The sequence below is a fragment of the Thamnophis elegans genome, chromosome 2 (assembly GCF_009769535.1).
Source record: "Thamnophis elegans isolate rThaEle1 chromosome 2, rThaEle1.pri, whole genome shotgun sequence".
NCBI classification, from domain to species: Eukaryota; Metazoa; Chordata; class Lepidosauria; order Squamata; family Colubridae; genus Thamnophis; species Thamnophis elegans.
In genome coordinates this window covers 1,234,380-1,261,717 of record NC_045542.1, presented here as the reverse complement: position 1 = coordinate 1,261,717, position 27,338 = coordinate 1,234,380, and the positions used below count along the sequence as shown (strand labels likewise).

At 44.7% G+C, this 27,338-nt stretch overlaps 1 protein-coding gene across 1 annotated transcript; it reads left to right on the top strand.

Moving 5' to 3' along the window:
* Positions 1–732: 732 nt before the first annotated feature.
* On the top strand, positions 733–25,826 carry RAB3D (RAB3D, member RAS oncogene family). Its single transcript, XM_032238895.1, has 5 exons — positions 733–1,125; positions 17,826–18,053; positions 20,116–20,234; positions 23,172–23,296; positions 24,859–25,826. The coding sequence occupies exons 2-5, from the start codon at positions 17,826–17,828 to the stop codon at positions 25,047–25,049; spliced, it is 663 nt and encodes a 220-aa protein (XP_032094786.1). The 5' UTR covers positions 733–1,125; the 3' UTR covers positions 25,050–25,826.
* Positions 25,827–27,338: the final 1,512 nt, after the last annotated feature.

Genomic DNA, 27,338 nt, shown 5'->3' with positions numbered 1-27,338 from the left:
TGGTGGACAGGACCACATGGCTTGAGCCCTGAACAGAAAATGTGATCACATGTTTCAATGTTGGTGGAGAAGAAGAGAAGGGAAAGGAAGGAAGGAAGACAAGCTGAGTCCCTGGTTTTATGCCCTCTCTGGCCTTTGATCTTGAGCTTGTATTCTGATTGATTGTCAGACTCCCAGGGGCCCATGCAGGGGCAACTCTCTAGGCTGCGTTTTGAATCCAGGTTTGGTTGAGTTCTCAGATGCCATGTGGTCAGTTGGGGCCAATATTACCATGCTTTAATCCCATCCCCCTGTAGCTGAAGTGGAGAAGTCTTTGTTATGTAAAGTGGACCAGCTTGGCCTTCTTAATGGCCCATTGACAAAGTGGGGATGGATGGGCAGGAAGCTCCAGGCAGCTATTCTGTCTCTTAAAACACCTTTCTTCCTTTTCACATCCAGAGAAATATTCTGCCTTTTTCAATGTTTTCCTAGGATATTTCATTTTTCTGGGAGAGGGCCGGGTGATAACTTCCTACACAGGTAAATCTAAAATAATAAGTTTGAGGTTCGCAGGACAAAAAGAACCCTAAAATGTATTCTGGAAGGAGCTTTTAACACCAGACGCGAACGAGGCCGCCGAGTCCGATCAAACTTTCTCCGGAGCAAGAAGCGGCTACAGAGGCTGCAGTCGGAAACCGGGTTATTGTGCTCCCAGCGAGGTCCCGCCACAAGGAAGGAAGGAAGGGAGGAAGGGAGGAAGGGAAGGGAGTTTCTCCCGTAAGAACTCGGGGGCAGCGCCCGGGAAACCCTCTGCGGAGCTCCCGGCATGCGGCTTCCGCGTTCAGGCCAAGAACCGCCTTGCCACCCCCGGAGCCGGCGGGGGTGGGGAGAGGGCAGGGCGGGCGCTCCGGACCGGCTCCCGGTGGGAGTGGCTGGCCAACGCGGAGCGTCGATTGCTGCGGGAAGACGGCTCGGGCGCCCCTGCCTTTCTCGGGCGCAGCTCCGCTCTCCTCCCGCGCAGGTCCGGCGCTGCCAGGATCGCTGCTTCTCTCGAGCGCCTAAATCAGCCCGAAAATCGCAGCCGCAGCAGCTTCCAGCCTGCGGGAGAAACCAGGCTCGGCTCCTTCCGCCCCGGAGCCAGGCGAAGTAAGTCCGTTTTAGTGAGCCTGGCTTCTTCTGGAAGTCTTTCGAAAGGAGCCCTGCGGGCAATTGCAGTGTCAGGTGGCTGTGCCAGCAGCTGGCGTTGCCCCGCGTGGGAGTCGCCTTTGCGCCTCTTGTTCGCTAAGCGAGGCTGCGACTCCAAATAGCCGGATGCGAACTTCTCCCCTTGAGACTTGGGGGGGGGGGGGGGCGTTGACGAGAGGGGAGGCGAAGGCGACTGTCTTGGGGTTGATTTATAGCAATAGCAGTAGACTTATATACCACTTCATAGGGCTTTCAGCCCTCTCTAAGCGGTTTACAGAGAGTCAGCATATCGCCCCCAACAACAATCTGGGTCCTCATTTTACCCACCTCGGAAGGATGGAAGGCTGAGTCAACCCTGAGCCGGTGAGATTTGAACCGCTGAACTGCTGATCTAGCAGTAGCCTGCAGTGCTGCATTTAACCACTGCGCCACCTCGGCTCCTGATTTGACTCTCCTCCATTCCAGAGTCCCGAAGTTGGGTATTGAATTGAATTGAATTGAATTTATTGCATTTATATGCCGCCCTTTTCCCCAGAGGGGACTCAGGGCGGCTCACAATCCAAGTCAGGGAAGGGGATACAGATAAGGGATAAAAAAGACGAACAGAACAATATACAATTTAAAAGCACACAACAACCATACCATTCGAGGGGGGGGGGCAAAAGCTCTTTAGCCCCAGGCCTGTCGGAACAGCCAGGTTTTAAGGGCTTTGCAGAAGGCCTGGAGGGTGGTGAGGGTTCGAATCTCCACGGGGAGTTCGTTCCAGAGGGTCGGAGCAGCCACAGAGAAGGCCCTCCTCCGGGTAGTCGCCAGTCGGCACTGGCCGGCGGATGGAATTCGGAGGAGGCCTAATCTGTGGGATCTAATCGGTCTATTGGAGGCAATTGGCAGCAGGCGGTCTCTCAAGTACCCAGGTCCAATATCATGAAGGGCTTATTGGGGAACGACCAGGCATCCATTGCCTTCTCCGGCAACTGAGAACATCAGTTAGAGCTCCTCTTTGAAAAGGAGAGTAATAAAACTAATGGCATGGGATCACTTTCCTTCTTAATGATCGGGGTTTATGTATTTAAATCACGAAGGAATCGACCTCAGCAGAGTTCGGATGGTGAATTTACAAATCACTCTGTTCCTTCAAGAATGTGTCAAAATATTATTCTGCTCTTTCTCAGTAAAAATAGGGCGAGGGGAGAATTAGGGGGCCATCCCTTCATTGGAAACTAGTGGTTATTCAGAAGAGCTATAGGACCCCCCCCCAAAAAGCAGCTGCACAGAGTCCCCAGCCTGGCACTTTCAGGATGTGTTTGACTATAATATTCATTATCCACAACTTGTGGGGTCAATTGGTAAATGCATGTAATCCATTATTTGAAGATCTAACCCTAAATCTAACCCTAAGCCTAACCCTTAACCTAACCCTAAACCTAACCCTAAACCTAACCCTAAACCTAACCCTAAACCTAACGCTAACCCTTAACCTAACCCTAAATAGCAATAGCAATAGCAATAGCAGTAGACTTATATACCGCTTCATAGGCCTTTCAGGCCTCTCTAAGCGGTTTACAGAGAGTCAGCATATTGCCCCCAACAATCTGGGTCCTCATTTTACCCACCTCGGAAGGATGGAAGGCTGAGTCAACCCTGAGCCGGTGAGATTTGAACCGCTGACCTGCTGATCTAGCAGTAGCCTGCAGTGCTGCATTTAACCACTGCGCCACCTTGGCTCAGTGGTTACCTAACCCTAACGCTTAACGTAACCCTAAACCTAACCCTAACCCTTAACCTAACCCTAACCCTAACCCTAAACCTAATCCTTACCTTTACGTGAATCGGCTTGCTTTAATTTAATTTTAATTTTAATTTAATTTATTTTTAATTTTATTTGTCGCGCTGCTGATGACGTCACGTACGTGCTTTGATCGGGCGCGCTTTAGTGGACCACGGTTTTGACGGGTCACGGGTGCAGACTCTAGTAGCCTCTCTCATGCAGTTGGATAAGTCTGTGGGGATCTGGTACTGTTCCAACTGTTAATCAAATGTAGGATATCTATGAAATCTATTCCTTCCACTGAAAGAATCTTTGAGATCTGCTTAGCTCTGCTACGAGAGCAAAACCAATGTGGGAAGTTCCTCCAGAATTAGGAGACGACCATTAAGAGAGCCACAACAATGATTTAAACTTTTTCTTTCGAGCAGTTTCCGTGCTTTTATCAGAACAGATATAGTGAGTCCGAACTCTTATGGCAACCTCAGCTGGCATCCACATCTGTGTGATGGTCCCGGAAGCTATCAATATTTGCAGTCTTTCCATCCGTGATCATTAGAAGCAGACAGGGCACCTGCATACCTGAATGGCTCTTCCTGGTTTTTGAGCAATGAAACGTGGCATTCCTGGCATTCAAGACTGTTTGGGTGGAGTTAAGCTGATGGAACAAGGCTTTTATTTTCTCTCACAATTTGTACAGTTGACATTTTCCTTTTGTTCTAATCTACCTTGATTTGGGAAACAGAAGAGCAGCATTGAAAAACGACCACAAAAGCTGGATTCACAAGTTGCGTGATTGTTTATTTTTGGCTTAGCGTGTTGTATGAAGCCAACTATTAAAACTTGTGAATCATGGGTATTATAAAAACCTGTCAAAAACCTAGCATAACATGATAAAGGATGGCTTCACATAAAGTGTAAATCCAAATCAAGTGTGTAAAACCATAGTAGGACTATCCTAATATTAATATAAACCCAATAAATATTAGAAACTAAGTTAAGGTCTATTTCTTACTGAAAAAGTAGAGCTGCATCTGAAGCATACTTCACGATGTAACAGGTCAGGATCTAAACAATCAATACTTTCTGTAAAAAATAATTCCTTGCTTCTCTGCTGGCTAGGGAATTCTGGGAGTTGAGGGCCACACATCTTAAAATTGCTGAGGTTGAAAAAACATTAGGTTTATAGTTTAGGTTTATTGGATTATGTATTAGCTAGATGTCTCTTTCTTGCATAAAGGAGAAAAATCCTTGCTGGTTCAAATGTGACCTCTAGGCTGGAATACTGCAACGTGCTCTACATAGGGCTGCCCTTGAAGAGCATCCGGCGACTTCAGCTAGTTCAGAATGCGGCCGCGCGAGTGATCGTGGGTGCACCTCGGTTCACCCACATAACACCTATCCTCCGCGAGCTGCACTGGCTACCTGTTGATCTCCGTGTGCGCTTCAAGGTGCTTCTTACCACCTATAAAGCCCTTCATGGTAGTGGATCTGCGTACTTGAGAGACCGCCTACTGCCGATTACCTCCTCGCGACCCATCAGATCTCACAGATTAGGCCTCCTCTGAGTGCCATCTGCCAGCCAGTGCCGGCTGGCAACTACGCGGAGGAGAGCCTTTTCAGTAGCAGCTCCGACCCTCTGGAACCATCTCCCCGTGGAGATTCGTACCCTCACCACCCTTCAGACCTTCCGCACAGCCCTCAAGATCTGGCTATCCCGTCAGGCCTGGGGATAAAGAGTATAATCCGCCCCCACCAGAATGTTGAATGAATGTTGTTCTACTTTTATTTATATATTGTGTTATATGTCATTGTATGTACCCCCTCCCATATAAGTTGTTAGCCGCCCTGAGTCCCCTCAGGGAAAAGGGCGGCCTATAAATAAACTTATTCTATTCTATTCTATTCTAAATAATATAGTTGAAATATAATTTTACCATGCCATAAGCCTGCTTTGAAACCTCACCTCCAAGCATCACCTGGTGCTGCCACCTGTGGTGCTTTCTTCTGGCTTCCAGGATGTTAGAATTTTACCTCGTCTAGAAGCTGCTTGGTCTTACAAGAACTCCTCTGAGTCAGCCTATTTGGAAACATTGTGGTTATTTACAAAAGGAGGAAGAGAATTATAAACATGCTTAAGGGCAATCTTATTCATTATCCCACGTCCTAGCTAAGGACTCAGGGAATTGTATACCTCCTTGAAAGTTAGTTAACTCCTGTTACCTCTAATCCTTCTCTTTTATCCCATTGTGTCCTTCCCCCAAGCATCCCATGATACTTAAATCCCACTATCTTAAAGAAACAATTGATGATAGACAGCAGTCATATTCACTAGCACTTCACTCCTGACAACTATTGAAGTAATCTATAGATAGTAAAGAAGGCCTGAATACTGGTTAAACATTAGAAAGGCAGAGAAGTCATTTTTTTCCATATTTTTTATTTTTTTATTCTCTTTCGTACCATTTTAAGTATACATTCACATAATTGTTATTCTTCTTTACATTTGTCATTCTTATACATTTGTTATTCCATTTAATAGATTATAATATAGAGTTTGGGTTGCTTTATTTACCATCCCACCTGTTGTTATACCACCTTATTTTCTCTTTCTTTTCTCCCTCCCTTCTCTACTTTCTTCCTTCCTCCACTCCTTCTTCCCTTACCTCTCCCCTACTCCTACTCTTCCTCTTCCTCTTCCTACTCTCTCTGCTCTTTCTCTCCCTTCCATCCTCCTCTCCTTACCTCTTTCTTCTTTAACCTCTCTTCCTCTCATTCTCTCCTCCTCTCTCCCTTTCTTTTCTGTTGTTATAGGTGTGTCTTTCAAATCTCAGTTTATGTTTTCTTTGGATGGTCTTTTAGCAAACCCAAATATAATTTAGTATCATTTCTTATTCCCTTCCCTTTGCTAATCTAGCCTATGTTTCCCCCCTTTATATATCGCTCTTGAATATATGCTTGTATATTTAATATTTTCTTTTCTGTTTTCCCCCTCTTCCCCCCCCTTTTCCATTTAATAGTCCATCATCTGGGTTCTATATCTTCTCTTTACTTTCTTTTCTAGCTTCCTTTCTCTAGCCAATCATAAAATCATCTCCATGTTTTGAAGTACACCGATTCATCTTTATCCTTTCTTTTCAGTGTTAGCCTATTCATCTCTGTACAATCTAGTATCCTTTTTTATTATGTCTTCATCTGTTGGTAACTAATTTAATTTCCAATTTTGGGCAAATACAATTCTCGCTGCTGTAGTTACATGTATAATCAAATAAGTATCCTCTTTCTTAAGTTTCTCTGGGATAATACCTAGTAAAATATCTCTAGTCTAAATTCTATTTCTTGTTGTAACATTTTTTCTAGACATACTCTTATTTTAGTCCAATATTTCCTTGCTTCTGCACATGTCCACCACATATGATAAGAAGAACCTGTTGCTTGTTGACTTTTCCAACATTTCGCTGACTTGTTTCTAGACATCTTTGCTAATTTTTCCAATGACATGTGCCATCTACAAAACATTTTGTATAAGTTTTCTTTGTAAGCTGTTGACATGGTAAGAGCCGAGGTGGCGCAGTGGTTAAATGCAGCACTGCAGGCTACTTCAGCTGACTGCAGTTCTGCAGTTCGGCGGTTCAAATCTCACCGGCTCAAGGTTGACTCAGCCTTCCATCCTTCCGAGGTGGGTGAAATGAGGACCCGGATTGTTGTTGGGGGCGATATGCTGACTCTGTAAACCGCTTAGAGAGGCCTGAAAGCCCTATGAAGCGGTATATAAGTCTAACTGCTATTGCTTGAAGAGCCGAGGTGGCGCAGTGGTTAAATACAGCACTGCAGGCCACTTCAGCTGACTGTTATCTGCAGTTCGGCAGTTCAAATCTCACCGGCTCAGGGTTGACTCAGCCTTCCATCCTTCCGAGGTGGGTAAAATGAGGACCCAGATTGTTGGGGGCAATATGCTGACTCTCTGTAAACCGCTTAGAGAGGGCTGAAAGCCCTATGAAGCGGTATATAAGTCTAACTCCTATTGCTATTGCTATTAATTTATAGTTCCTTTCCCAGAGTTGTTGCCACTTTTCTAGCTCAATTGTGTAGCCAAAGTTCTTTGCCCAAGTTAACATTGTATCTTTAACCACTTCTTCTTCTAACCTAGTTCTTAATAGATGGCTAGATAGTTTCTTGATTATTATTTCTTCCATTCCCAAAAGTATCTTATCCAACTCCGAACTTCCTAGGTTAAAACCATACTCCCTTTTATCTTTTTCATATCTTGATTGTATTTGCAATTGTGAAAACCATCCTATATCAATCCCCTGTTCTTCTAATTCTTGTTTTTGTTTTAGTTCCCCCTTTTCTGTTAAGATATCTTTGTATCTAATGATATTCTTCATGCTACTAATATTTGGATGCGTCAATGCTTCCATTGTTGAAAGCCACATTGGTATTTCTGAATAATGTTTCCCTTTCACTCTTTCCCATATTGTTAATAATCCATTCTTTACGTAATGTCTTTGGAAATAGCCATGTGCCTTACTTTGACCATACCAGAAAAAAGCATGCCAACCTAGTTGCAAATCATGGCCCTCTAATTTTGTAATTTTGTTAATAATTTTGTATTTCTCAATAAAATCCATTCTTTCATCCAAGTTAGTCCGGCTGCTTCATAATACAGTGCGCTTCTGTCAGTGCGCTGTTGTCGGCGCATTGATGATGTTGCGGTTTTCACACTGCGGTTTTTTCAGCGTGCTTTTGTCGTGCGCGCATTGTCGGGTCACGCATAATTGCATAGAATTCTGAGGATCCAGTGACAGGACAAGGTGCCAGAGACAGAAGTCCTCTCCAGAACAGGCCTTCTATCAGGTCGCACCCTGCTGATGAAGGCCCAGAGACGCTGGGCAGGCCAGGCTGCAAGGATGCCAGGCCATCGCATCCCCATCAGCTCCTCTGTGGTGAGCTGTCTCAAAGAAAGCGATCTCACGGGGGAGAAAGGGAGGGATAGAAAGACACGTTGAAAGCCTCCTTCCTGGGAAACCCTGGCACAAGACCAACCGACATGGCGCACGCTGATCCGCCAAGGCTGCCAGACATCTGAGGACAGAAGAACAACCACAGCACAAGAATAGAGAGCTGCAAATGCTACAACAATGCTGCACACATGTATCTGACTGATACATGGCAGAACATTTCCTGCCCGTATAGGCCTTACCAGCCACCTGCGCAAACATCCTGGACAGTCCATAACCTGTTAGATGTTAAAGTCCCCTTCGAACATGATGGACGAATGTCATCAACATAATGCCAGTGAATTGTGACTTGCAGTTCATGGTTGACGTATTTGCACGATTAGTGAGCCAAATCAAATGAGACGAGTCAACAGACAATAGAGTCATTTGTGATATGGTCTTAGCTGCAGCTTTGGTCTCTGGGTTAGTTATTGAGTTTTACAGAGCAATAACCTGATATAGGAACCCAGAGCAGGTGAGTTTTTGTTTGATTTCTGCATCATCGTGCAGACTCATTCACTTATTTGTCACTATAATATAACTTACTTCAACAGGACTTGAATCATTTGGAGTCTTGTCTATGGAGTCTTGCCCTTTTATGCTCTTTTATAGGGAGAAATAGAAAAATGGAAACTGGAAATTTTTTGTTTTAGTTTGCTTGCGTTAAAAAAAAAACGAAGATGAAAAAATTAATAAATTGAATCCTTGTGAAATTCTGCATTGGATTGTAGTATACATATAAGTCCTTAGAGGAATCATTTATCATTTTCTCTATAATTATCTCAGAATATCTTCTGGGGATACAACCCATGTACCACGTTCTGACCAAAAAGGACATTGAAATTTCCTAGCTTGGCTATTCATTCCTCTGAGATTTCAGTTTTGTTTTGTGTAAATCATGAATTGCCAAAATGTATTGTGATATGATACTCTTCTTAAAGGGAGTTAATTTATTAATACTGGTTTAATATTTAGTTTATTGATGGCCATCAGAATCTGGAGTTTTTGCCAGTAGTGATGAATGACTCTGTTATAGCAAAAACTCATCTGCACCAATTGGTACTACATAAGAGCCAGTTAGGTGGCTAATGCACCTGTCTAGAAAGCAGGAATTCGTGAGTTCAAGTCTCACTTTAGCCATGAAAGCCAGCTGGGTGACTCTGGGCCAGTCACGCACTCTCAGCCCAATCCACCTCACAGGGTTGTTGTGGGGAGAACAGGCAGAGGAAGGTATGTTGGATAAGCTACCTTGAGTTATTTGTAAATATAATAAATGCAGACACAAATAAAATAATAAAATGATGTGCATACATGTTCCATAGTTATGCTTGATACTCTGTGTAATTGCATACCTATTGAATTTCACCCTTTTTTATTGTCCAATTTATCTGAGTTGTGTATATACAGTACCATCACTTTTGGACCAGTTCATAGATATAATGAGGGGGTTTGATTTTGCTACTAAATACTAGTGATTTGTTTAGAGTCCTACCACACTATTTGGAGTATAAAATTGGAAGTAATGATTTTTCTTGATCTGATACTCTTTTGAGATTCAGTGCTACCCATGCAATATATAAGTATTGTTGTCTGCAAGGAGTAGAATATGAAGGAGAAAACAAATATACACTCTCATTTATATAGGGTTTGTGTTGTGACTCAGCAGCAGCTTGCTGTGAGTTGCATCGGGATGCAGGAATAATGAGCAGCTGCTGCTCATTAGGGTCGTCTTCTGCAGATAAAAGACGGATGGTGTCATGCCTTAGTTGCAGAAGTCAACGTTTGTGCTTCGTGTGTGGTTCATCGTTTCGAGATTCAAAGAGGCACTTGGATAAGTGATTTGCTTTCTGTAAACCTGGTTTGCTGTAAGAGCTTTTTGTTTTTGCTTTTGCTGTGTAACTTTTTGCCAGAGACTTTATCTACGTTTATTTTTGGGCTCGCAGCCAGCTTGAGCCAGGACTGATAAAGATATTTCCTTTGAAGTTCTATCTGGCTGTCGTGTGTGAACGAGCGAAGAGGGGGGCGGGGGTCAGAACAGGTTTGTATTAGCCAATGTAAAAAAAACCCATTTTTCTGTCAGAGAAAGACACTGATAAGATGCTTCTGGTTTCCTTGACATCTCTGTAATACAAGTAGTCCTCAATTTACCATCTCAGTCAGGACCAGAACGTCCATCACTAAAAGATGAGGTTCCTAAGTGAATCATCATGTGACTGATTTTATGATCTTTTTTCCCTTATAAGCAAATAATGTGGTGGTTAGGTGAATTAGATGCTGTGATGTAATGTATTAGTCATCATAGTACAGTGTTTCTCAACCTTGGCAACTTGAAGATGTCTGGACTTCAACTCCCAGAATTCCCCAGCCAGCATTCGCTGGCTGGGGAATTCTGGGAGTTGAAGTCCGGACATCTTCAAGTTGCCAAGGTTGAGAAACACTGCCATAGTAACTTCATAAAGTCAATAAATGGATGGTGGTAAGCCAAAGGTTACCTACACAAGGGAAGTGGTGAGGAAAATTACCAAAGAGCTGAGGCTCCCAAGAAAAGGGAGCATGGATTTGGCTAAGAGTTTAGTCCTTTCTAGCTTGCAGAATTTTTGCAAAGACTGACTTCTAATTCAATCTACTAATGCAGTGTTTCTCAACCTTGGCGACTTTAAGTCCTGTGGACTTCAACTCCCAGAATCCCCCAGCCAGTCTTCCATCCTTCCGAGGTGGGTAAAATGAGGACCCGGATTGTTGTTGGGGGCGATATGCTGACTCTGTAAACTGCTTAGAGAGGGCTGAAAGCCCTGTGAAGCGGTATATAAGTCTAACTGCTATTGCTATTGCTAGTTGAAGTCCACAGGACTTAAAGTCGTCAAGGTTGAGAAACACTGTACTAATGTATATTTGAGATCACTTTACATGGAACAATTACATGTTAACGTGACTGAAATACCTCTTTAATCTTTGAAAGCAAAACTTCCTGGGACATTCTAGTGGCTGACATTCAGCAAAAACTAAAGCAATTTGGTTGCACATCAACACAAAAAAGAGTATATCCTTGTCAGCATGTTGGGAAATGTGAATATACTTCACTGGAAGAGAGAGATGGGTGGATTTGTGGAAGTAGTCCTACTTGCCAATTAGGAAGGCATTTGTGGTAGGATTAGTTGTAAATGGCTTCTTTTGAGGGCTGGAGGTATAAGGCAATGGGACCCCGACTAGAGAAAGCAATTGTGCCACAGTTTTCTCTAAGGCCAGCAGGAGACTCACTATGTGATATATTAATTGAGAAAGGTGGAAGCAGAAAGTCTACAGAGTTTAAACCCCAGAACATCAGTATTGTTTTAAATGTTGCTTCCTTGTTTGTCAGGGAAATTTAGACATTCATAGCCCACTAGGCACAGAATATAGATTTCCAAAGAAAAGCTTCATCACTGGAAGCTTTCAAGAAGAGACTGGACTGCCATCTGTCAGGAATGATGTGGGGTCTCCTGCTTAGGAGGGAGTTGGACTAGATGACCTACAAAGTCTCTTTTCAACTCTGTTAATCTGTAATCTGTCACATACACACAGATTAAGATTAAACAGCCCCCTTTGGTTATAGAGTTGCTACTTATAAGGCTTTACTCAGCCTGCGACTTTCTGCAACTTGGTTCCTCTTGTGTAACCAAGAAATACCTTTCTGGATTTCAATGCTTTGTTCTGCTCTGCTTTGGCCTCAGCGGTGGTCTGTTGTTTCATCTGCACTTGGTCTCCTGCAGCCCTTGATGGATGGATTCCCTTGCTTCTTTTATCTCTTCTGGACTGATTTAAAAATGTAATAATAAAACTCAGTTCTATCATTGTCACTTGAAAGAAAACTTGGCAGAATTTCAACCAAGCTTAGGTTGTTGGGTTTCTTTTAACAGAATAGTCCACCTCCGCATGTTCCATCAATCAACTTCTAGGAAAAAATGTGGCAGTGCCTGGTCAGGAAAATGCGTTCCCACCATTGTAGTAAGTTGGAGTGGAGGGAATGGCTTGAAGCCCTGCGTGCCAGTGCAAGACGGAAAAGGCTACGTTTGAAATGAAATGAAGCCAGAAGACAGGGGTGGAGGGTGAGGATGGGTGGAGGATTGATTGATTGATTGATTGATTACATTTATATGCCACCCTTTTCCCCGAAGGGGACTCAGGGCGGCTCACAATTCAATCAGGGAAGGAGGTACAGACAGGGGATAAAAAAAAACGAACATAACAATACACAATTTAAAAGCATACAACAGCCATACCATTTGAGGAGGGGGGCAAAAGCTCTTTAGCCCCAGGCCTGTCGGAACAGCCAGGTCTTAACAGCTTTATGGAAAGCCTGGAGGGTGGTGAGGGTTCGAATCTCCACGGGGAGCTCGTTCCAGAGGGTCGGAGCAGCCACAGAGAAGGCTCTCCTCCGGGTAGTCGCCAGTCGACACTGGCTGGTGGACGGAACCCAGAGGAGGCCGACCCTGTGTGATCTAACGGGTCTTTGGGAGGTGATTGGCAGCAGGCGGTCTCTCAAGTACCCAGGTCCAATACCATGAAGGGCTTTATAAGTGACGAGTAGCGCCTTGAAGCGTATCCGGAGACCAATTGGTAGCCAGTGCAGCTCGCGGAGGATAGGTGTTACGTGGGTGAACCGAGGATAACGTCGTTGGTCCCTGCACTCCTGGGTGGCTCGTGCCCATCACTCCAGACTAAGCTGGAAGTGTAGATCTGGAAGCAGAACAGCAGCAGGAATTCTCTCCCTCTCTCAGCCTCGGAACTTCGTAACATTGGAATTGTCAGAAGGTGGCAAGTCCAGGAAAACTGAACATTTTGGGTAGTCTGATTTCTAGTGGGGGGGGGAAAGGAGTTTAAAGGTCTAGAAGAATTTGTGTTAGATTTTTTTTTTTTTCTGTGATATAAATTGTTCCTCTTTCTGTACAAATTAGGAAATTGTGTGCTTTATATCAGCCGGGTAGCGTGAAGGTATAGTGCAGTGGTGGGTTTCAAAGTTTTTTGGAACCTACTCTGTGGGTGTGGCCTCCTTTATGGGAGTGGTTTGCCGGCTATGTGGCCTGATGGGAGTGGCTTGCCAGCCATGTGTTTTCTTTCTTTCTTTCTTTCTTTCTTTCTTTCTTTCTTTCTTTCTTTCTTTCTTTTTTTCTCTCTCTCTATCAGTCAGTCTGTCTGTCTGTCTTTCTCTCTCTGTGTGTGTGTGGGGGGGCAGTGGTGGGTTTCAAAAAATTTTGGAACCTCTTCTGTAGGTGTGGCCTGCTTTCCGGGTCCACTGGTGGAACCTCTTCTAACCGGTTCGGTAGATTTGACGAACCGGTTCTACCGAATAGGTGCGAATTGGTAGGAACCCACCTCTGGTATAGTGCCTGCCTGATGATCCATAATTTACAACAGTATTTGAAGCCTGGCAGTGTTGGCATCTGCATTCCTTACCAAGTGTGTTAAGACTGGGATGTGGAGATATCTCCCTTAGTTTCCTCCTAAAAATGCCACGCATCACACAGCAAAGTGAATATTCCTGATGCTGCGGAAGAGGGGAAGGTTTTCTTTTAGAACACTTTGTGATAATAATATAGCAGGTTCTCCTCTCTTTTTACTCAAATTAACTTACACTCTGCCCTTTTCCAAAGTGCCCGGAGTAACTACACCGGATCTCACCCTGTCTCCATGTCATCTTTTCTTTAATCCTTCAGAGTAGATTAGATTGAGAAACAGGAATGGGCAGGGCTACCTAGTAAATATTTGAGGCTGGGTTTCTTTATTCTTTATCAGGCACTAAATAGACATATAATCCTATGCCTTAACAGGATCTTGCAAGACTAAAAGAGTCACCTTTTGGGGAGATGAGCAATAAACAAATGTAATAAATAAATAATACATTTCTTCCCTCCTTTCTTTTTATTCCCCAGAAAATTAGGGAGGGTCCGTTCCAAAATGCTTTCTGTGCTCTAAATCTTTTTCTGTGGCCTGAAAAAGTAATTGGGCATCCCCTTAGGTATATGGATCTCTCCTTCATGTGCAAATTATGCCTATTTCTCCTTGGATGTTTCCAAACTGAAGCTGGTTCCTTCATAGTGAAGTGGAGTCTGGAAAATGTGGCATTTTGTTGGCTGACTCAAGTAACCACTTAACTGTCTGTAATGTTTATTTCTTTATAATGTCCTAGAACAGTGTTTCTCAACCTTGGCAACTTGAAGATGTCTGGACTTCAACTCCCAGAATTCCCCAGCCAGCTGGGGAATTCTGGGAGTTGAAGTCCAGACATCTTCAAGTTGCCAAGGTTGAGAAACACTGTCCTAGAAACTGTTCAGGTTATAAAATGTATAACTGAGGAAGAAATCATCAAAACTTTCCAATGATGGGAACTAAACTAATTAGCTATTCCCCCCCCCCCCCACGAGATGCCAAATTTTGGAAAATGCTTACCTGCACTTTGATATAATAAATCTCTAGACAGCAGAGATTCTTTCTGCCACTGCTTCCATAGGTGTTCCAACAAGACTACTGCTTTAATCTGATTCATCATCTTGAATATGCCCTGTTATTGTATCTGATTGAGATCTGATAGAAAAGAGACAATGGCAATTTAAAATCTCATTGGCTGAGGGGAGACACAATTTGGTAGAGAATTTACTCCCTACATTTCTCTTTCAGCGTTCCTTTGATCTTTGCTTTTGTTCAGCGCCTAGAAATTAATAGGCATGTTTGCTGATAAAGCTGAGGAAACCAGAAAAGTGGCTTTTTTTTAAGAGAAGCTCTTTATCGCAGAGAACCAAACTAGTTTGGCTGGTTGTATTAGAGCCTCTGCTCTGAGTATCTTGCCAAGAAAGGAGAGATCAAGTACAACCAGGCCTGTACTCAGGTGTGTACATTCGCACAAGCACGCAGGTTGGTTAATCTCATGTAAGACCTGTAAATAGTATTAATAACTCAGTTGTATAACCTCCTTGTAAATAAACCTCAAAAATTTCTATTATGCTTTTTTTTTTTTTTTAAAACGAGCCTTCCTTAGCAAACTGGGAGAAATATAGATACTTTTCCTCTTCTCCAGCAGCTTCTGCCAACAGAAAATGCCAACTCTCCTCTTGTATATTCTCCTATGGGCCCAAAGGAAGGAGGCACATTGTTAGATTGGGTGATGGATAGGCACACACAGGCTTAATGGTAACAACAGCTCTTTATTGAATGCAACAAGTGAGAATAGCAATAGCAATAGCACTCAGACTTATATACCGCTTCATAATGCTTTTACAGCCCTCTCTAAGCGGTTTACAGAGTCAGCATATTGCCCCCAACAACAATCCGGGTCCTCATTTTACCCACCTCGGAAGGATGGAAGGCTGAGTCAACCTTGAGCCGGTGAGATTTGAACAGCCGAACTGCAGAACTGCAGTCAGCTGAAGTGGCCTGCAGTGCTGCACTCTAACCACTGCGCCACCTCGAAGGTTGAGTCTGACAGCAGCCCTTTGATAGGGAGCTGTCAGACCCTTCGACCAATAGGATTAAACCGCCAGAACAGAGGACCTTGGTGGAAACCACTGTAGATAGGGTGAATATCTAACAAACATATTGCCAACATGGAATTCCACCTCAATTTCAGCTGCATGGAGAGAAGGTCAAACTGTAACATGCTGTTCTCAGTAGCCCAAAATCCTAATCACCATATAATAATGATACAATGACCAATTGGTGTCTTGGCTGGCAAGAGATTTGGTTGTTAATTTTATGGAAAGGGGAAAAAAAGACTATAACTGATAATAACAGAATAACAGAGTTGGGAAGGTCCTTACAGGTCATCTAGTCCAACCCCCTGCACAAGCAGGAAACCCTAGGCCATTTCAGACAAGTGGCTGTCCAGTCTCTTCTTGAAAGCCTCCATCCATAACTTCATAAGGCAACTTCTGTTTCATTGGTTTGATTGCTCTCACTGTCAGAAAATGTCTCCTTATTTCTAGGTTGAATCTCTCCTTGTTCAGTTTCCATCCATTATTCCTTGTCTGGCCTTCAGGTGCTTTGGAAAATAGCTTGACCCCCTTCCTCCTCTCTGTGACAGTCCCTCAAATATTGGAAGGCTGCTATCCTGGTCCTTCTCTTCCCTAGACTAGCCATGCCCAGTTCCTGCAACCATTCATCCTATGTTATAGCCTTTAGTCCCCTAAATATCTTGATTGCTCTTCTCTGCATTCTTTCTAAATTCCAAATTTAATGAATTTATATGCCGCCCAATCCCGAAGGACTCTGGGCGGCTAGAGTCTTTCTAGAGACTTTCTAGAGTCTCAACATCTTTTTTATAGTGTGGTGACCAAAACTGGATGCCGTACTCTAGGTGTGTGTAGCCTTACTAAGGCTTTGTAGAGCCTCACTTGATCTTGATTGTATCCCTCTGTTAATGCAGCTTAGGGTTTCATTTGGTTTTTTGGCTGCTGCATCACACTGTTGGCTCAAAATTAATTAGCAATAGCAATAGCAGTTAGACTTATATACCGCTTCATAGGGCTTTCAGCCCTCTCTAAGCGGTTTACAAAGTCAGCATATCGCCCCCACAATCTGGGTCCTCATTTCACCCACCTCGGAAGGATGGAAGGCTGAGTCAACCTTGAGCCGGTGAGATTAGAACCGCCGAACTGCAGATAACAGTCAGCTGAAGTGGCCTGCAGTACTGCACCCTAACCACTGCGCCACCTCAGCTCTTGTCCACTAGTTGATTGTCCACTAGGACTCCAATATTCTTCTTACATTTACTGCTATTAAACCAGGTTTCACCTAATCTGTATGTGTATTTTTGGTGTCATTAATATGGCTTAGAGTCCAAGAGAAAAGCACATGTATGCAAAAATGCAGTGTGAGTTTTTCCTCGAATGCCATTACTCTACTAAACAACTAATTCCCACAACACTGTCATATTACCGGTGAAATTCATTTTTTTTTACTACTGGTTCTGTGGGCGTGGCTTGCCGGGCTTGGCAGGGGAAGGATACTGCAAAATCTCCATTCCCACTCCACTCCAGGGGAAGGATATTGCAAAATCTCCACTCCCACTCCACTCCAGGGGAAGGATATTGCAAAATCTCCACTCCCACTCCACTCTGAGGCCAGCCAGAGGTGGTATTTGCCAGTTCTCTGAACTACTCAAAATTTCCGCTACTGGTTCTCCAGAACCTGTCAGAACCTGCTGAATTTCACCCCAGCATATTACCTACTAAAACTGTATTACTATTATTCTTCTCTTCCTTCCTAGTTCCTATCTCTTCCCATTTATGACTTTAATCTATAAGACTATAAGTTTAAAATTTATATTGTTTTATTTGTTTCCTAGTGTAACTTGATTGCTTATTAGTAAGCAAATTATTTCACTAAGTGCTGTATCTTATGAATTTTGATGAATGTATTCTATTTTATTTTTCTTTATGTACACTGAGAGCATACGCACCAAATTCCATGTGTGTCCAATCACACTTCGTCAGTAAAGACTTCTATTCTATCTATCTTGGAATTGATCCCTATGCAGGTATCCTCATCAAAGGAAGCACCGTGATGCGTGTGCTAACAGTTGTGCTATTTCTTTTAGGACAGCCCCTCCCAACAAGAAAGGAAGAGGTGATGGGGGTGGGGTAGGTAAACATATCTGTGTCCCTGTCTTGCTTAAGGGGTTATCGTGCCTGAATGTGGCTTCTGTTTGCAAGCTCTAGAAGAGTGTTTCTCAACCTTGGCCACTTGAAGATGTCCGGACTTCAACTCCCAGAATTCCCCAGCCAGCATTCGCTGGCTGGGGAATTCTGGGAGTTGAAGTCCGGACATCTTCAAGTGGCCAAGGTTGAGAAACACTGCTCTAGGATGAGCCTTGAGATTCTACTCTGACCTCGAGTTCACTAGGGATATTCCTTTCTCTCCCTTAGATGGCCTCTGCCAACGACACCCGGCAGATGCCCAAGGATGCCGCTGACCAAAACTTCGATTACATGTTCAAGCTTTTGATCATTGGCAACAGCAGCGTAGGCAAGACTTCGTTTCTCTTCCGATATGCCGATGATTCCTTTACTCCAGACTTCGTTAGCACCGTCGGCATCGATTTCAAGGTGAAGACTGTCTACAGGAATGAAAAAAGAGTCAAGCTGCAGATTTGGGTGAGATGCCTTACCGTTCACGGGAAGCAGAGTATAGGGACTGAAAAGAGAAGTTGGCAGAGCTCTAGAGAGCTCTAGCAGAGCTGGCTGGAGAATTCTGGGAGTTGAAGTCCACAAGTCTTAAAGTTGCCAAGTTTGGGAATCACTGCCATTGGGGATCACTACTGTAAGATATGTGATATTAGCTGCATGGGGCCACTTGGTCTGTAGTTTTTTTAATTGCTTTTAAAATAATACGAGAAAAAGAGGGGAGCAGAAAGAACAAAACCCCAAAATACATACTGTACATTATTAAACTACAGAACAAGTGTTTTAAAAATACAAGAAAATTAAGATATAATACATTGAGACAATAAACAATTACAATTCTATATATAATTATCTAATGCAAACATTATTCAAGAATATACATATATCCAAATCTTATAAACTGGGGAAAAATCGTACGTTACAAGGATATTTTAGATGAAAAGGGTGATCTTAAATCCAGACAACAATTGCAGAGTCAGGGGATGGACTTATCCTGGTGGCCGTATTTTCAGATCCAATCAAGGCACAAAAAAAGATGTTAAATTATGGGGTGTAAATAAAGAACAAAGAGCATTGGATAAAATTGTAACGGGGACAGATGAAAAAGCGATTCAAAATATATATAATTATTTACAGAGCTATAAAACGGAGGACGAGCATTTGCAGTTTCTGAGACATCCTAGATATCAAAACAACTGGTTAAATTTTTTAAAATTAGAAACTATTAACCCCCTCTGTCTCGTTTTCAGCTTGAGCAGCCTCCTGCAGCACTCGGCCGGCCCAAAATGGGCCATGTGGACACCTCCCAAGGCCCTCCACTGCCCATTTTCAGCCTCCCCACCTTCCAGCTTCACTGTTCCAGCCCAAAACAGGTTGTGCTGGGGATTCACGAGGCCCCCGCGTGGCTCATTTTTGGCTGCCAGAGTGCTGCAGGAGGCCAGGAAGGCCGAAAATGTACCATGGGGCCGCCACACATGGCCCGTTTTGGCCATCAGAGGCGCCACAGGCCAGTCCTTTAATATTTCCAGGCGCGCTCCGTGGATCTGACCTGCGGACTTCATGTTTGACACCCCTGCTTTAGATTATGGCTTTCCCCTGGAGGGATTTCCGAATGTTTGAGATTGAATGAGGTTGGGCATATTTTGCATCCGTTGGCCACACGTCAATCTGAAAAATGGAAAGACTCTTGTATCAATGCAGCAAGCTAGAGGTGCTGTTTGATAGGTTGGTTGATTGTAAAAATAAGCAAGATGGGAGGTCATGGAGAAATTTCTGATGATAATGAAAAAAGAGGATAGATCAGTGTTTCTCAACCTTGGCCACTTGAAGATGTCTGGACTTCAACTCCCAGAATTCCCCAGCCAGCGAGACAGGACTTAAAGTCGCCAAGGTTGAGAAACACTGCTTTAGCCAGTGGGTTTAGCTTAGAATCCTTAGTTCTCTTATTGGATGTTGACCTTTCATGGGCAGTACAGATGAACAAACTGCTTGTGCACCTAACTCCTTAACTTTCTTGCCTAGCTACTCGTAATCCTCAATATTGTTTTCAAGTCCATTTTCATGTCATTCGTCCCTATGTATAGTAGTCTGAAAGAGTAGTAATCTGTGGCTTACCAACTTCTGAAGGAGAAGGACGGCAAATATCAGCACCTGCGCCAGAAGTTCTTCAAGTTTCATGGCTTGTCTTCTCTCTGCAATCTGGCTTGTGTTATCTGCACCGGGGTGAACTTGGCATTCATTGCCTTGCAGCTGAAAAGCCTGTAGACCAGTGTTTCTCAACCTTGGCAACTTGAAGATGTGCGGACTTCAACTCCCAGAATTCCCCAGCCAGCGAATGCTGGCTGGGGAATTCTGGGAGTTGAAGTCCAGACATCTTCAAGTGGCCAAGGTTGAGAAACACTGGGATAGATGAAGTTGACTTTAAGGCTTGACAAAGCAAGTAGTTAAATAAGGAGTTCTATATGGGGCCTTTGTCTGAAAGGGGAAGTCATTTAATTGATCCGTGTCCTTTTTCTGTTTCTGTCTTTCTAAGGACACAGCTGGCCAAGAGCGGTATCGAACCATCACAACAGCCTACTACAGGGGAGCAATGGGTTTTTTACTCATGTATGACATTTCCAACCAGGAGTCTTTCAATGCTGTACAAGACTGGTAAGCTCAGTGCAGAACCCTGAGTTGGAACAGGGACTTCTTCTGTCAAGGGGGTGATTTCCAGTTATGGACTAAGAAAACAGATTTTGAAATGTGCTCAGTTGGTATTATGTACCCTTTACAGGTGCAACCGTCTTGCTATTTAGGAACTTGCTTAGGGCCAGAATTTCTCACCAGTACATTAAGGGGCCAAAACTGAGTTAGAGAGCAGTGTCTCATGTGCACAGCAGCATCACACGTGCACAGCAGCTTATTGGCATCTCCAATTAAAGGATTTTGACAACAGGGCTGGGAAATATCAGGGCCCAAAATAACACTGCCAGCCGCCACCGCTGCTGCGCTCCAAGCATAACGTCTTCTCCAGTTCCAAACTCCCAAACTTGGTTGCCGAGTCTTCCAGCAGCGGATGCTCTAGGAGTGCACTCTATGGTTGTGGGCTGGCTGCTGGAAGACTCTCTGTTATGCCGGCAGCTGCTGCAGGGAGAGCTGGACCCGCACATGTTGAGGCTAGGATGCATGCCTTCTGGAGGCACAACTCCCTTCTCTAGCTAGGCAGAGCTCCATGCACTGACCCAGCGGGTATCCCTACTGTGCCTAGCCGCGGGAGCTGGGGAGCATGCAGAGTACCACGTGGCTTGGCGCCTTAGGATACCCCCGTAGGTCAGTGAATGGCGCTCTGTCCGGCTGGAGAGGGGGGTTGCTCGTGAGCTTGGTCACCTCATGGCTGCTTCGCCCCTGAGGCTGTGCCCGGCTCTTCGGGAGCCAGTTCACAAGGGAGCAGCCGCCTGGCAGTAATTCGGGGTCCGACTCATTCAGCGGGTCACACGCTTGACCTCGTATTCCTCTCGGAGCAGTGGAGACGTGATCTAGATTTGAAGGGCATTGAGATCTTGCCCTTGTCATGGTCTGATCACTCCCTACTGAGGCTTGACATTCGGAAACCAATCCCCAACTGTAGGGAGGGGGAACCGATTAGATGGTTCTGCCCCAGGCGCCTGATGGACCCTATGGGATTTCAGATGGCGCTTGGAGAAATACCTGACGCTCTCATCCACAGTCCGGCAGAGTCCTTAGTCGCTGCTTGGAATACAGCGGCGGCGGGGGCTCTAAACCGGATTGCGCCTTTGCGGGCTCTCCGAGCTTGCGGATCCAGGAGGGCTCCTTGGTTTACCGAGGAACTCCGGGAGATGAAGCGCCAAAAGAGACGCCTAGAGCACCGCCGGAGGGCCAGTAACTCTGCATCAGACCGAGCACTGATGAGAGCCTATATCAGAGCCTATCTCATGGCAATATGGGCGCCGAAATGTGCGCATTTTGCTGCATTTATTGCATCCGCTGAATCGCACCCAGCCGCCTTGTTTAGAATAACCTGTGCCCTGCTGAAAGGGAGGATAGCAATAGCAATAGCAATAGCAGTAGACTTATATACCGCTTCATAGGCCTTTCAGGCCTCTCTAAGCGGTTTACAGAGAGTCAGCATATTGCCCCCAACAATCTGGGTCCTCAGGGAGGCGGGCGACCCTTTACAAGATAGAGCTGAGGAATTTGTTCAGTTTCTAACAGATAAAGTCGCTCGGATTCGGACAGACCTGGACTCCAATTGCACGGTACCAGCCGAGGTACCGGGGGAAGGTCTTGAGCGGATTTTATGGAGCGAGTTTCAACTTGTCGCTCCCGAGGAAGTGGACAAGGCCATGGGAGCGGTGAGTGCCTCCACCTGTATACTGGACCCGTGCCCCTCCTGGCTGGTCTCGACCAGCAGGGAGGTGACACATGGCTGGATCCAGAGGATAGTTAACACCTCTCTCCGGGAGGGATCCTTCCCGCTCCTCCTAAAGGATGCGGTGGTGAGACCCCTCCTGAAGAAGCCCTCTCTGGACCCAGCCATTTTAAGTAACTATCGTCCAGTATCCAACCTCCCTTTTGTAGGGAAGGTTGTTGAGAAAGTGGTGGCCTTTCAACTCCGGCGGTCCTTGGATGAAACCGATTATCTGGATTCCTTTCAGTCCGGTTTCAGGCCTGGTTACAGCACGGAAACTGCTTTGGTCGCACTGATCGATGATCTCTGGCAAGCCAGGGATAGGGGTCACTCCTCTATCCTAGTGCTCCTTGACCTCTCAGCAGCCTTCGATACCATCGACCATGGTATCCTTCTGCGACGGTTACGGGAGGTGGGAGTGGGAGGCACCGTCTTACGGTAGTTCTCCTACCTCTCGGATAGGTCGCAGTCGATGTTGGTCGGAGGGCAGAAGTCGACCCCTAGGTCCCTCAACTATGGGGTGCCGCAGGGTTCGGTCCTGTCCCCCCTCCTATTTAACATCTACATGAAGCCCCTGGGTGAGATCATACGATGGCACGGGATTAAATACCACCAATATGCAGACAACACACAACCGTATCTGTCCGCCCCGTGCCAACTCAGTGAAGCAGTAGAAGTGATGTGCCAGTGCCTGGAGGCTGTTAGGGTCTGGATGGGAACGAACAAGCTTGCACTCAACCCCGACAAGACCGAGTGGCTATTGATGCTCCCTGCACTGGCAGTTGAATGCTGTTTTCTACTGACTGGTACTTTCTGCTGTGAGGGACACCATCATGTGATGAGGCCAGTGGGGATGATTGCAGAAGAAGTTAAGAGAGTTAAGACCTTCCTGTCTGAATAAACCAAGTGATGGATTTGTATTGGTATCTCATTCTGGGTGTGTGCAGACAATAAAGGTTCTGATTTCCCTTTCCCCATTCCTGCCAATTAGGGAAAGAGCAACCACCATTCAAATCAACACAGTTGATTGTTTTTTTCCAAAAGGTGGAAATAATAGCGTATATGAACTGATGAAACGAGGATGATCCTTCTGCCTTGTGACTGTCACTGGCTGTTCTTTTTAGGTAACTGTGAAATTACAAGCCCAATTCCAGAATTTTTCTATCTCCCTCTCTTAGGGCAACTCAGATCAAGACTTACTCCTGGGATAATGCTCAAGTGATTTTGGTTGGGAACAAGTGTGACCTGGAGGATAACCGAGTAATATCCCCTGAAGATGGCAAGAGACTTGCTGATGAACTAGGTTGGTTGGTCTCTCATATGGGAACATCTCCAGATTAGATGGCTCTCAAATCTCATACCCAACAAAACGAGAAATGCCTCCCACTCTTCCTCCCCTCCCACCTTTGGGCTTCGAGGTGGCACAGTGGTTAGGGTGCAGCACTGCAGGCCACTTCAGCTGACAGTTATCTGCAGTTCAGCGGTTCTAATCTCACGGGCTCAAGGTTGACTCAGCCTTCCATCCTTCCGAGGTGGGTGAAATGAGGACCCAGACTGTGGGGGCGATATGTTGACTCTGTAAACCGCTTAGAGAGGGCTGAAAGCCCTATGAAGCAGTATATACCGTAAGTCTAACTGCTATTGCTATCTATTTATGTATCTATCTATCTATCTATCTATCTATCTATCTATCTATCTATCTATCTATCTATCTATCTATCTATCTATCATCTATCTATCTCTATATCTCTGTCTGTCTGTCCATCCATCCATCCATATCTCTTATCTATCTATCTATCTATCTATCTATCTATCTATCTATCTATCTATCTATCTATCTATCTATCTATCTATCTATAGCCGAGGTGGCGCAGTGGTTAGGGTGCAGTACTGCAGGCCACTTCAGCTGACTGCTATCTGCAATTCGGTGGTTCAAATCTCACCGGCTCAAGGTTGACTCAGCCTTCCATCCTTCCGAGGTGGGTGAAATGAGGACCCGGATTGTTGTTGGGGGCGATATGCTGACTCTGTAAACCGCTTAGAGAGGGCTGAAAGCCCTATGAAGCGGTATATAAGTCTAACTGCTATTGCTATCTATCTATGTATCTATGTATCTATGTATGTATCTATCTATCTATCTATCTATCTATCTATCTATCTATCTATCTATCTATCTATCTATCTATCTATCTATCTATCTATCTATCTATAGCCGAGGTGGCGCAGTGGTTAGAGTGCAGAACTGCAGGCCACTTCAGCTGACTGTTATCTGCAGTTCAGCGGTTCTAATCTCACGGGCTCAAGGTTGACTCAGCCTTCCATCCTTCCAAGGTGGGTGAAATGAGGACCCAGACTGTGGGGGCCATATGCTGACTCTGTAAACCACTTAGAGAGGGCTGAAAGCCCTATGAAGCAGTATAGAAGTCTAACTGCTATTGCTATCTATCTATGTATCTATGTATCTATGTATCTATGTATCTATGTATCTATGTATCTATGTATCTATCTATCTATCTATCTATCTATCTATCTATCTATCTATCTATCTATCTATCTATCTATCTATCTATCTATCTATCTATCTATCTATAGCCGAGGTGGCGCAGTGGTTAGAGTGCAGAACTGCAGGCCACTTCAGCTGACTGTTATCTTCAGTTCAGCGGTTCTAATCTCACGGGCTCAAGGTTGACTCAGCCTTCCATCCTTCCGAGGTGGGTGAAATGAGGACCCGGATTGTTGTTGGGGGTGATAGGCTGACTCTGTAAACCGCTTAGAGAGGGCTGAAAGCCCTAGGAAGCGGTAGATAAGTCTAACTGCTATTGCTATTGCTATTCTTTTTTTTTTTAACATTTCTTCTCCTTCCAGGTTTAGAATTCTTTGAAGCCAGTGCCAAGGATAATATCAATGTTAAGCAGGTCTTTGAACGCTTGGTGGACATAATCTGTGAGAAGATGAATGAGAGCCTGGATGCGAGCTCTGGCACGAACAGCACCAATCACAAGAACGCTGCCCTGAAGGAAGCATCAGCTTCACACTCCAACAGTTGTTCCTGCTAGGCAGGAATTTGGCCGACCACTGAGACCCGCAGTGCCTCGCTGCTCTACGTAAATGAGGAGGAAGGTTCAGCAAATGGCACATCTCCTTTGACTGCTGATTGACTCATCTCTCTGTTTGCCTCTGGCTGCGCCTGTTTGGCCTCTTGACAGCATGCATCCGTTTCCTCCCCTCCTTTTCTCTGCAGAATAATTGTGCTTTTCTGGCAAAGGAGTATGATTTCTTTTGCATATATGCACTTCGGTTTACACTCCCAATGACAACATGCCTTTGCAATCCAGACAAATTGGGCCTCTCTCTCTCTCTGGCCCTGTGCCCAACTCTGTCTCCACTCTTTTCAAGATTCTAGTGCCAGTTCTCTGATTTGACTGATCTCGCTTAGTGACGAGGGATTGAACAACTTGTTTCATATGAAACCTGGATCTGCATAAAGCATCCTTCCTTCCCACCTTGCCCCCTTTAACTACTCCGTGCATTTGATGAAGTCAGCTGCAGTTCACAAAATTTCATGCCTTTTAATAAAAAGTTTTTTTTTTTAATTGGAAAGGGGCTACGTTATTCCTTTGGATTTTCTGCCAAATTCAGCCTTCTGCAATTTCCTCTTATCTAAAAAAATAAACCCCATGGCGCTTTGAAGTTGGATATTCTCATTCAGCAAGCCCTTAAGAACTAGATGTAGGTGAGAGGAATAGGTGTGGATAATTGGGTAACCTCTGGAACGAGCTCCCCGTGGAGATTCGGACCCTCACCACCCTCCAGGCTTTCCGCAAAGCCCTTAAAACCTGGCTGTTCCGACAGGCCTGGGGCTGATGAGTTCCTGTCCCCGCTCGAATGGTGTGGCTGTTGAGTTGTTTTTAAATTGTGGTATTGTTTGTCCATGTCTTTTTTCCCCTATTTGTATCCCCTATGCCCCCCCCCCACCCTGACTTGGGGTTGTGAGCTGCCCTGAGTCCCTTCTGGGAAAAGGGCGGCATAGAAATATAATAAATTCAATTCAATTCTGACAGTACATTTTTCTTCAGAAATGTTTACCATAATTTATTTATTTATGTGTTTTATTTTACTTATTTTGTCAAGCGTGTGTAAGATAACAGATATAGGTATAAACATGATTATGAATACAGGAAATGGGGACAGTAGGACAGGGAGGGTAGGCGCATTGGTGCGCTTAGGCAAGCCCCTTGCAGGCCTCTTAGCAATGGAGTGAGGTCAACAGTTTAAGGTTAAAGTTATGGGGGGTTTGGGGATGAAGCCACAGAGGCAGGTAATGTATTCCTGGCACTGACCAAACTGTTGCTGAATTTTCTGCAGTTGAGTTTGGAGCTATTGTGTGCTCATGTATTGTTGCGGTTGAAGCTGAAGTAGCCATTGACAGGTAGGGCGTTGTAGCAGATAAGTTTGTGTACTCCGCTGAGGTCAGAATGAGTTCTAAGTTGTCCAAGCCCAAAATTTCAAGCCTGGTGGTATAAGGTATTCCACTGTATTCTGCAGAGGAGTGGAGGACTCTTCTTGTGAAATATCTCCGGCAGGCCTAGGGCTGTTGACTCCAAAATATGGTCCAGCCCCATTTAGAACGGAGTGCATGGTGTGCTGTTTTTAAATCTATCTTTGTTTTTCCTCTGTATTTTATTTTTTATTTATTTCTGTACCGTAAGCCGCCCAGAGTCCTACGGGATTGGGCGGCATATAAATGTTATTAAACTTTCAAACTAAACTTGCAAACTCTGGAGTCGCTCTGGTATGCAGTGCAGGTTCCAGACAGATGAGCTGTATCCGAGAATAGGTCTAGCAAAGGTTTTATATGCCCTAGTTTGCAATACAACATTACTGGAGAAGCAGCTTCACAGGATTAGGTTAACAACTCTTAATGCCTTTTTGGCAATGCTGTTACAAGTGAGCTCCGGCACTTACATCATTAGAAGCGAGTACTCCCAGGTCCTTGGCAGAGTGCGGGTCAGCCACGAGGTTGTGTGGATGGAACGTGCTTTATCAGGAAGCATCCATTGATTCAGTCTCTTGGGTGTATAGAAATACCAAAAGGAGGGGGAGCAAGTAACCTTTTAGACCTGGGAGACCAACTTGCTCTTTCGGCTACCTTTGGCTAATAAGGCTGCAATGTCATCAGATAAGGCAGGGCTGAAATCTCACTCCATCAGTGGGGAATGTTTAGAGCAATGAAGCTTTTAAATGGCCCTCTCCTGTTTTAAGGTTCACCAAATCTTGAGTTTAACATAGAACATAGAATCACAGGGCTGGAAAGGGTCTTGGTGGTTCTCTAATCCCACTCTCTG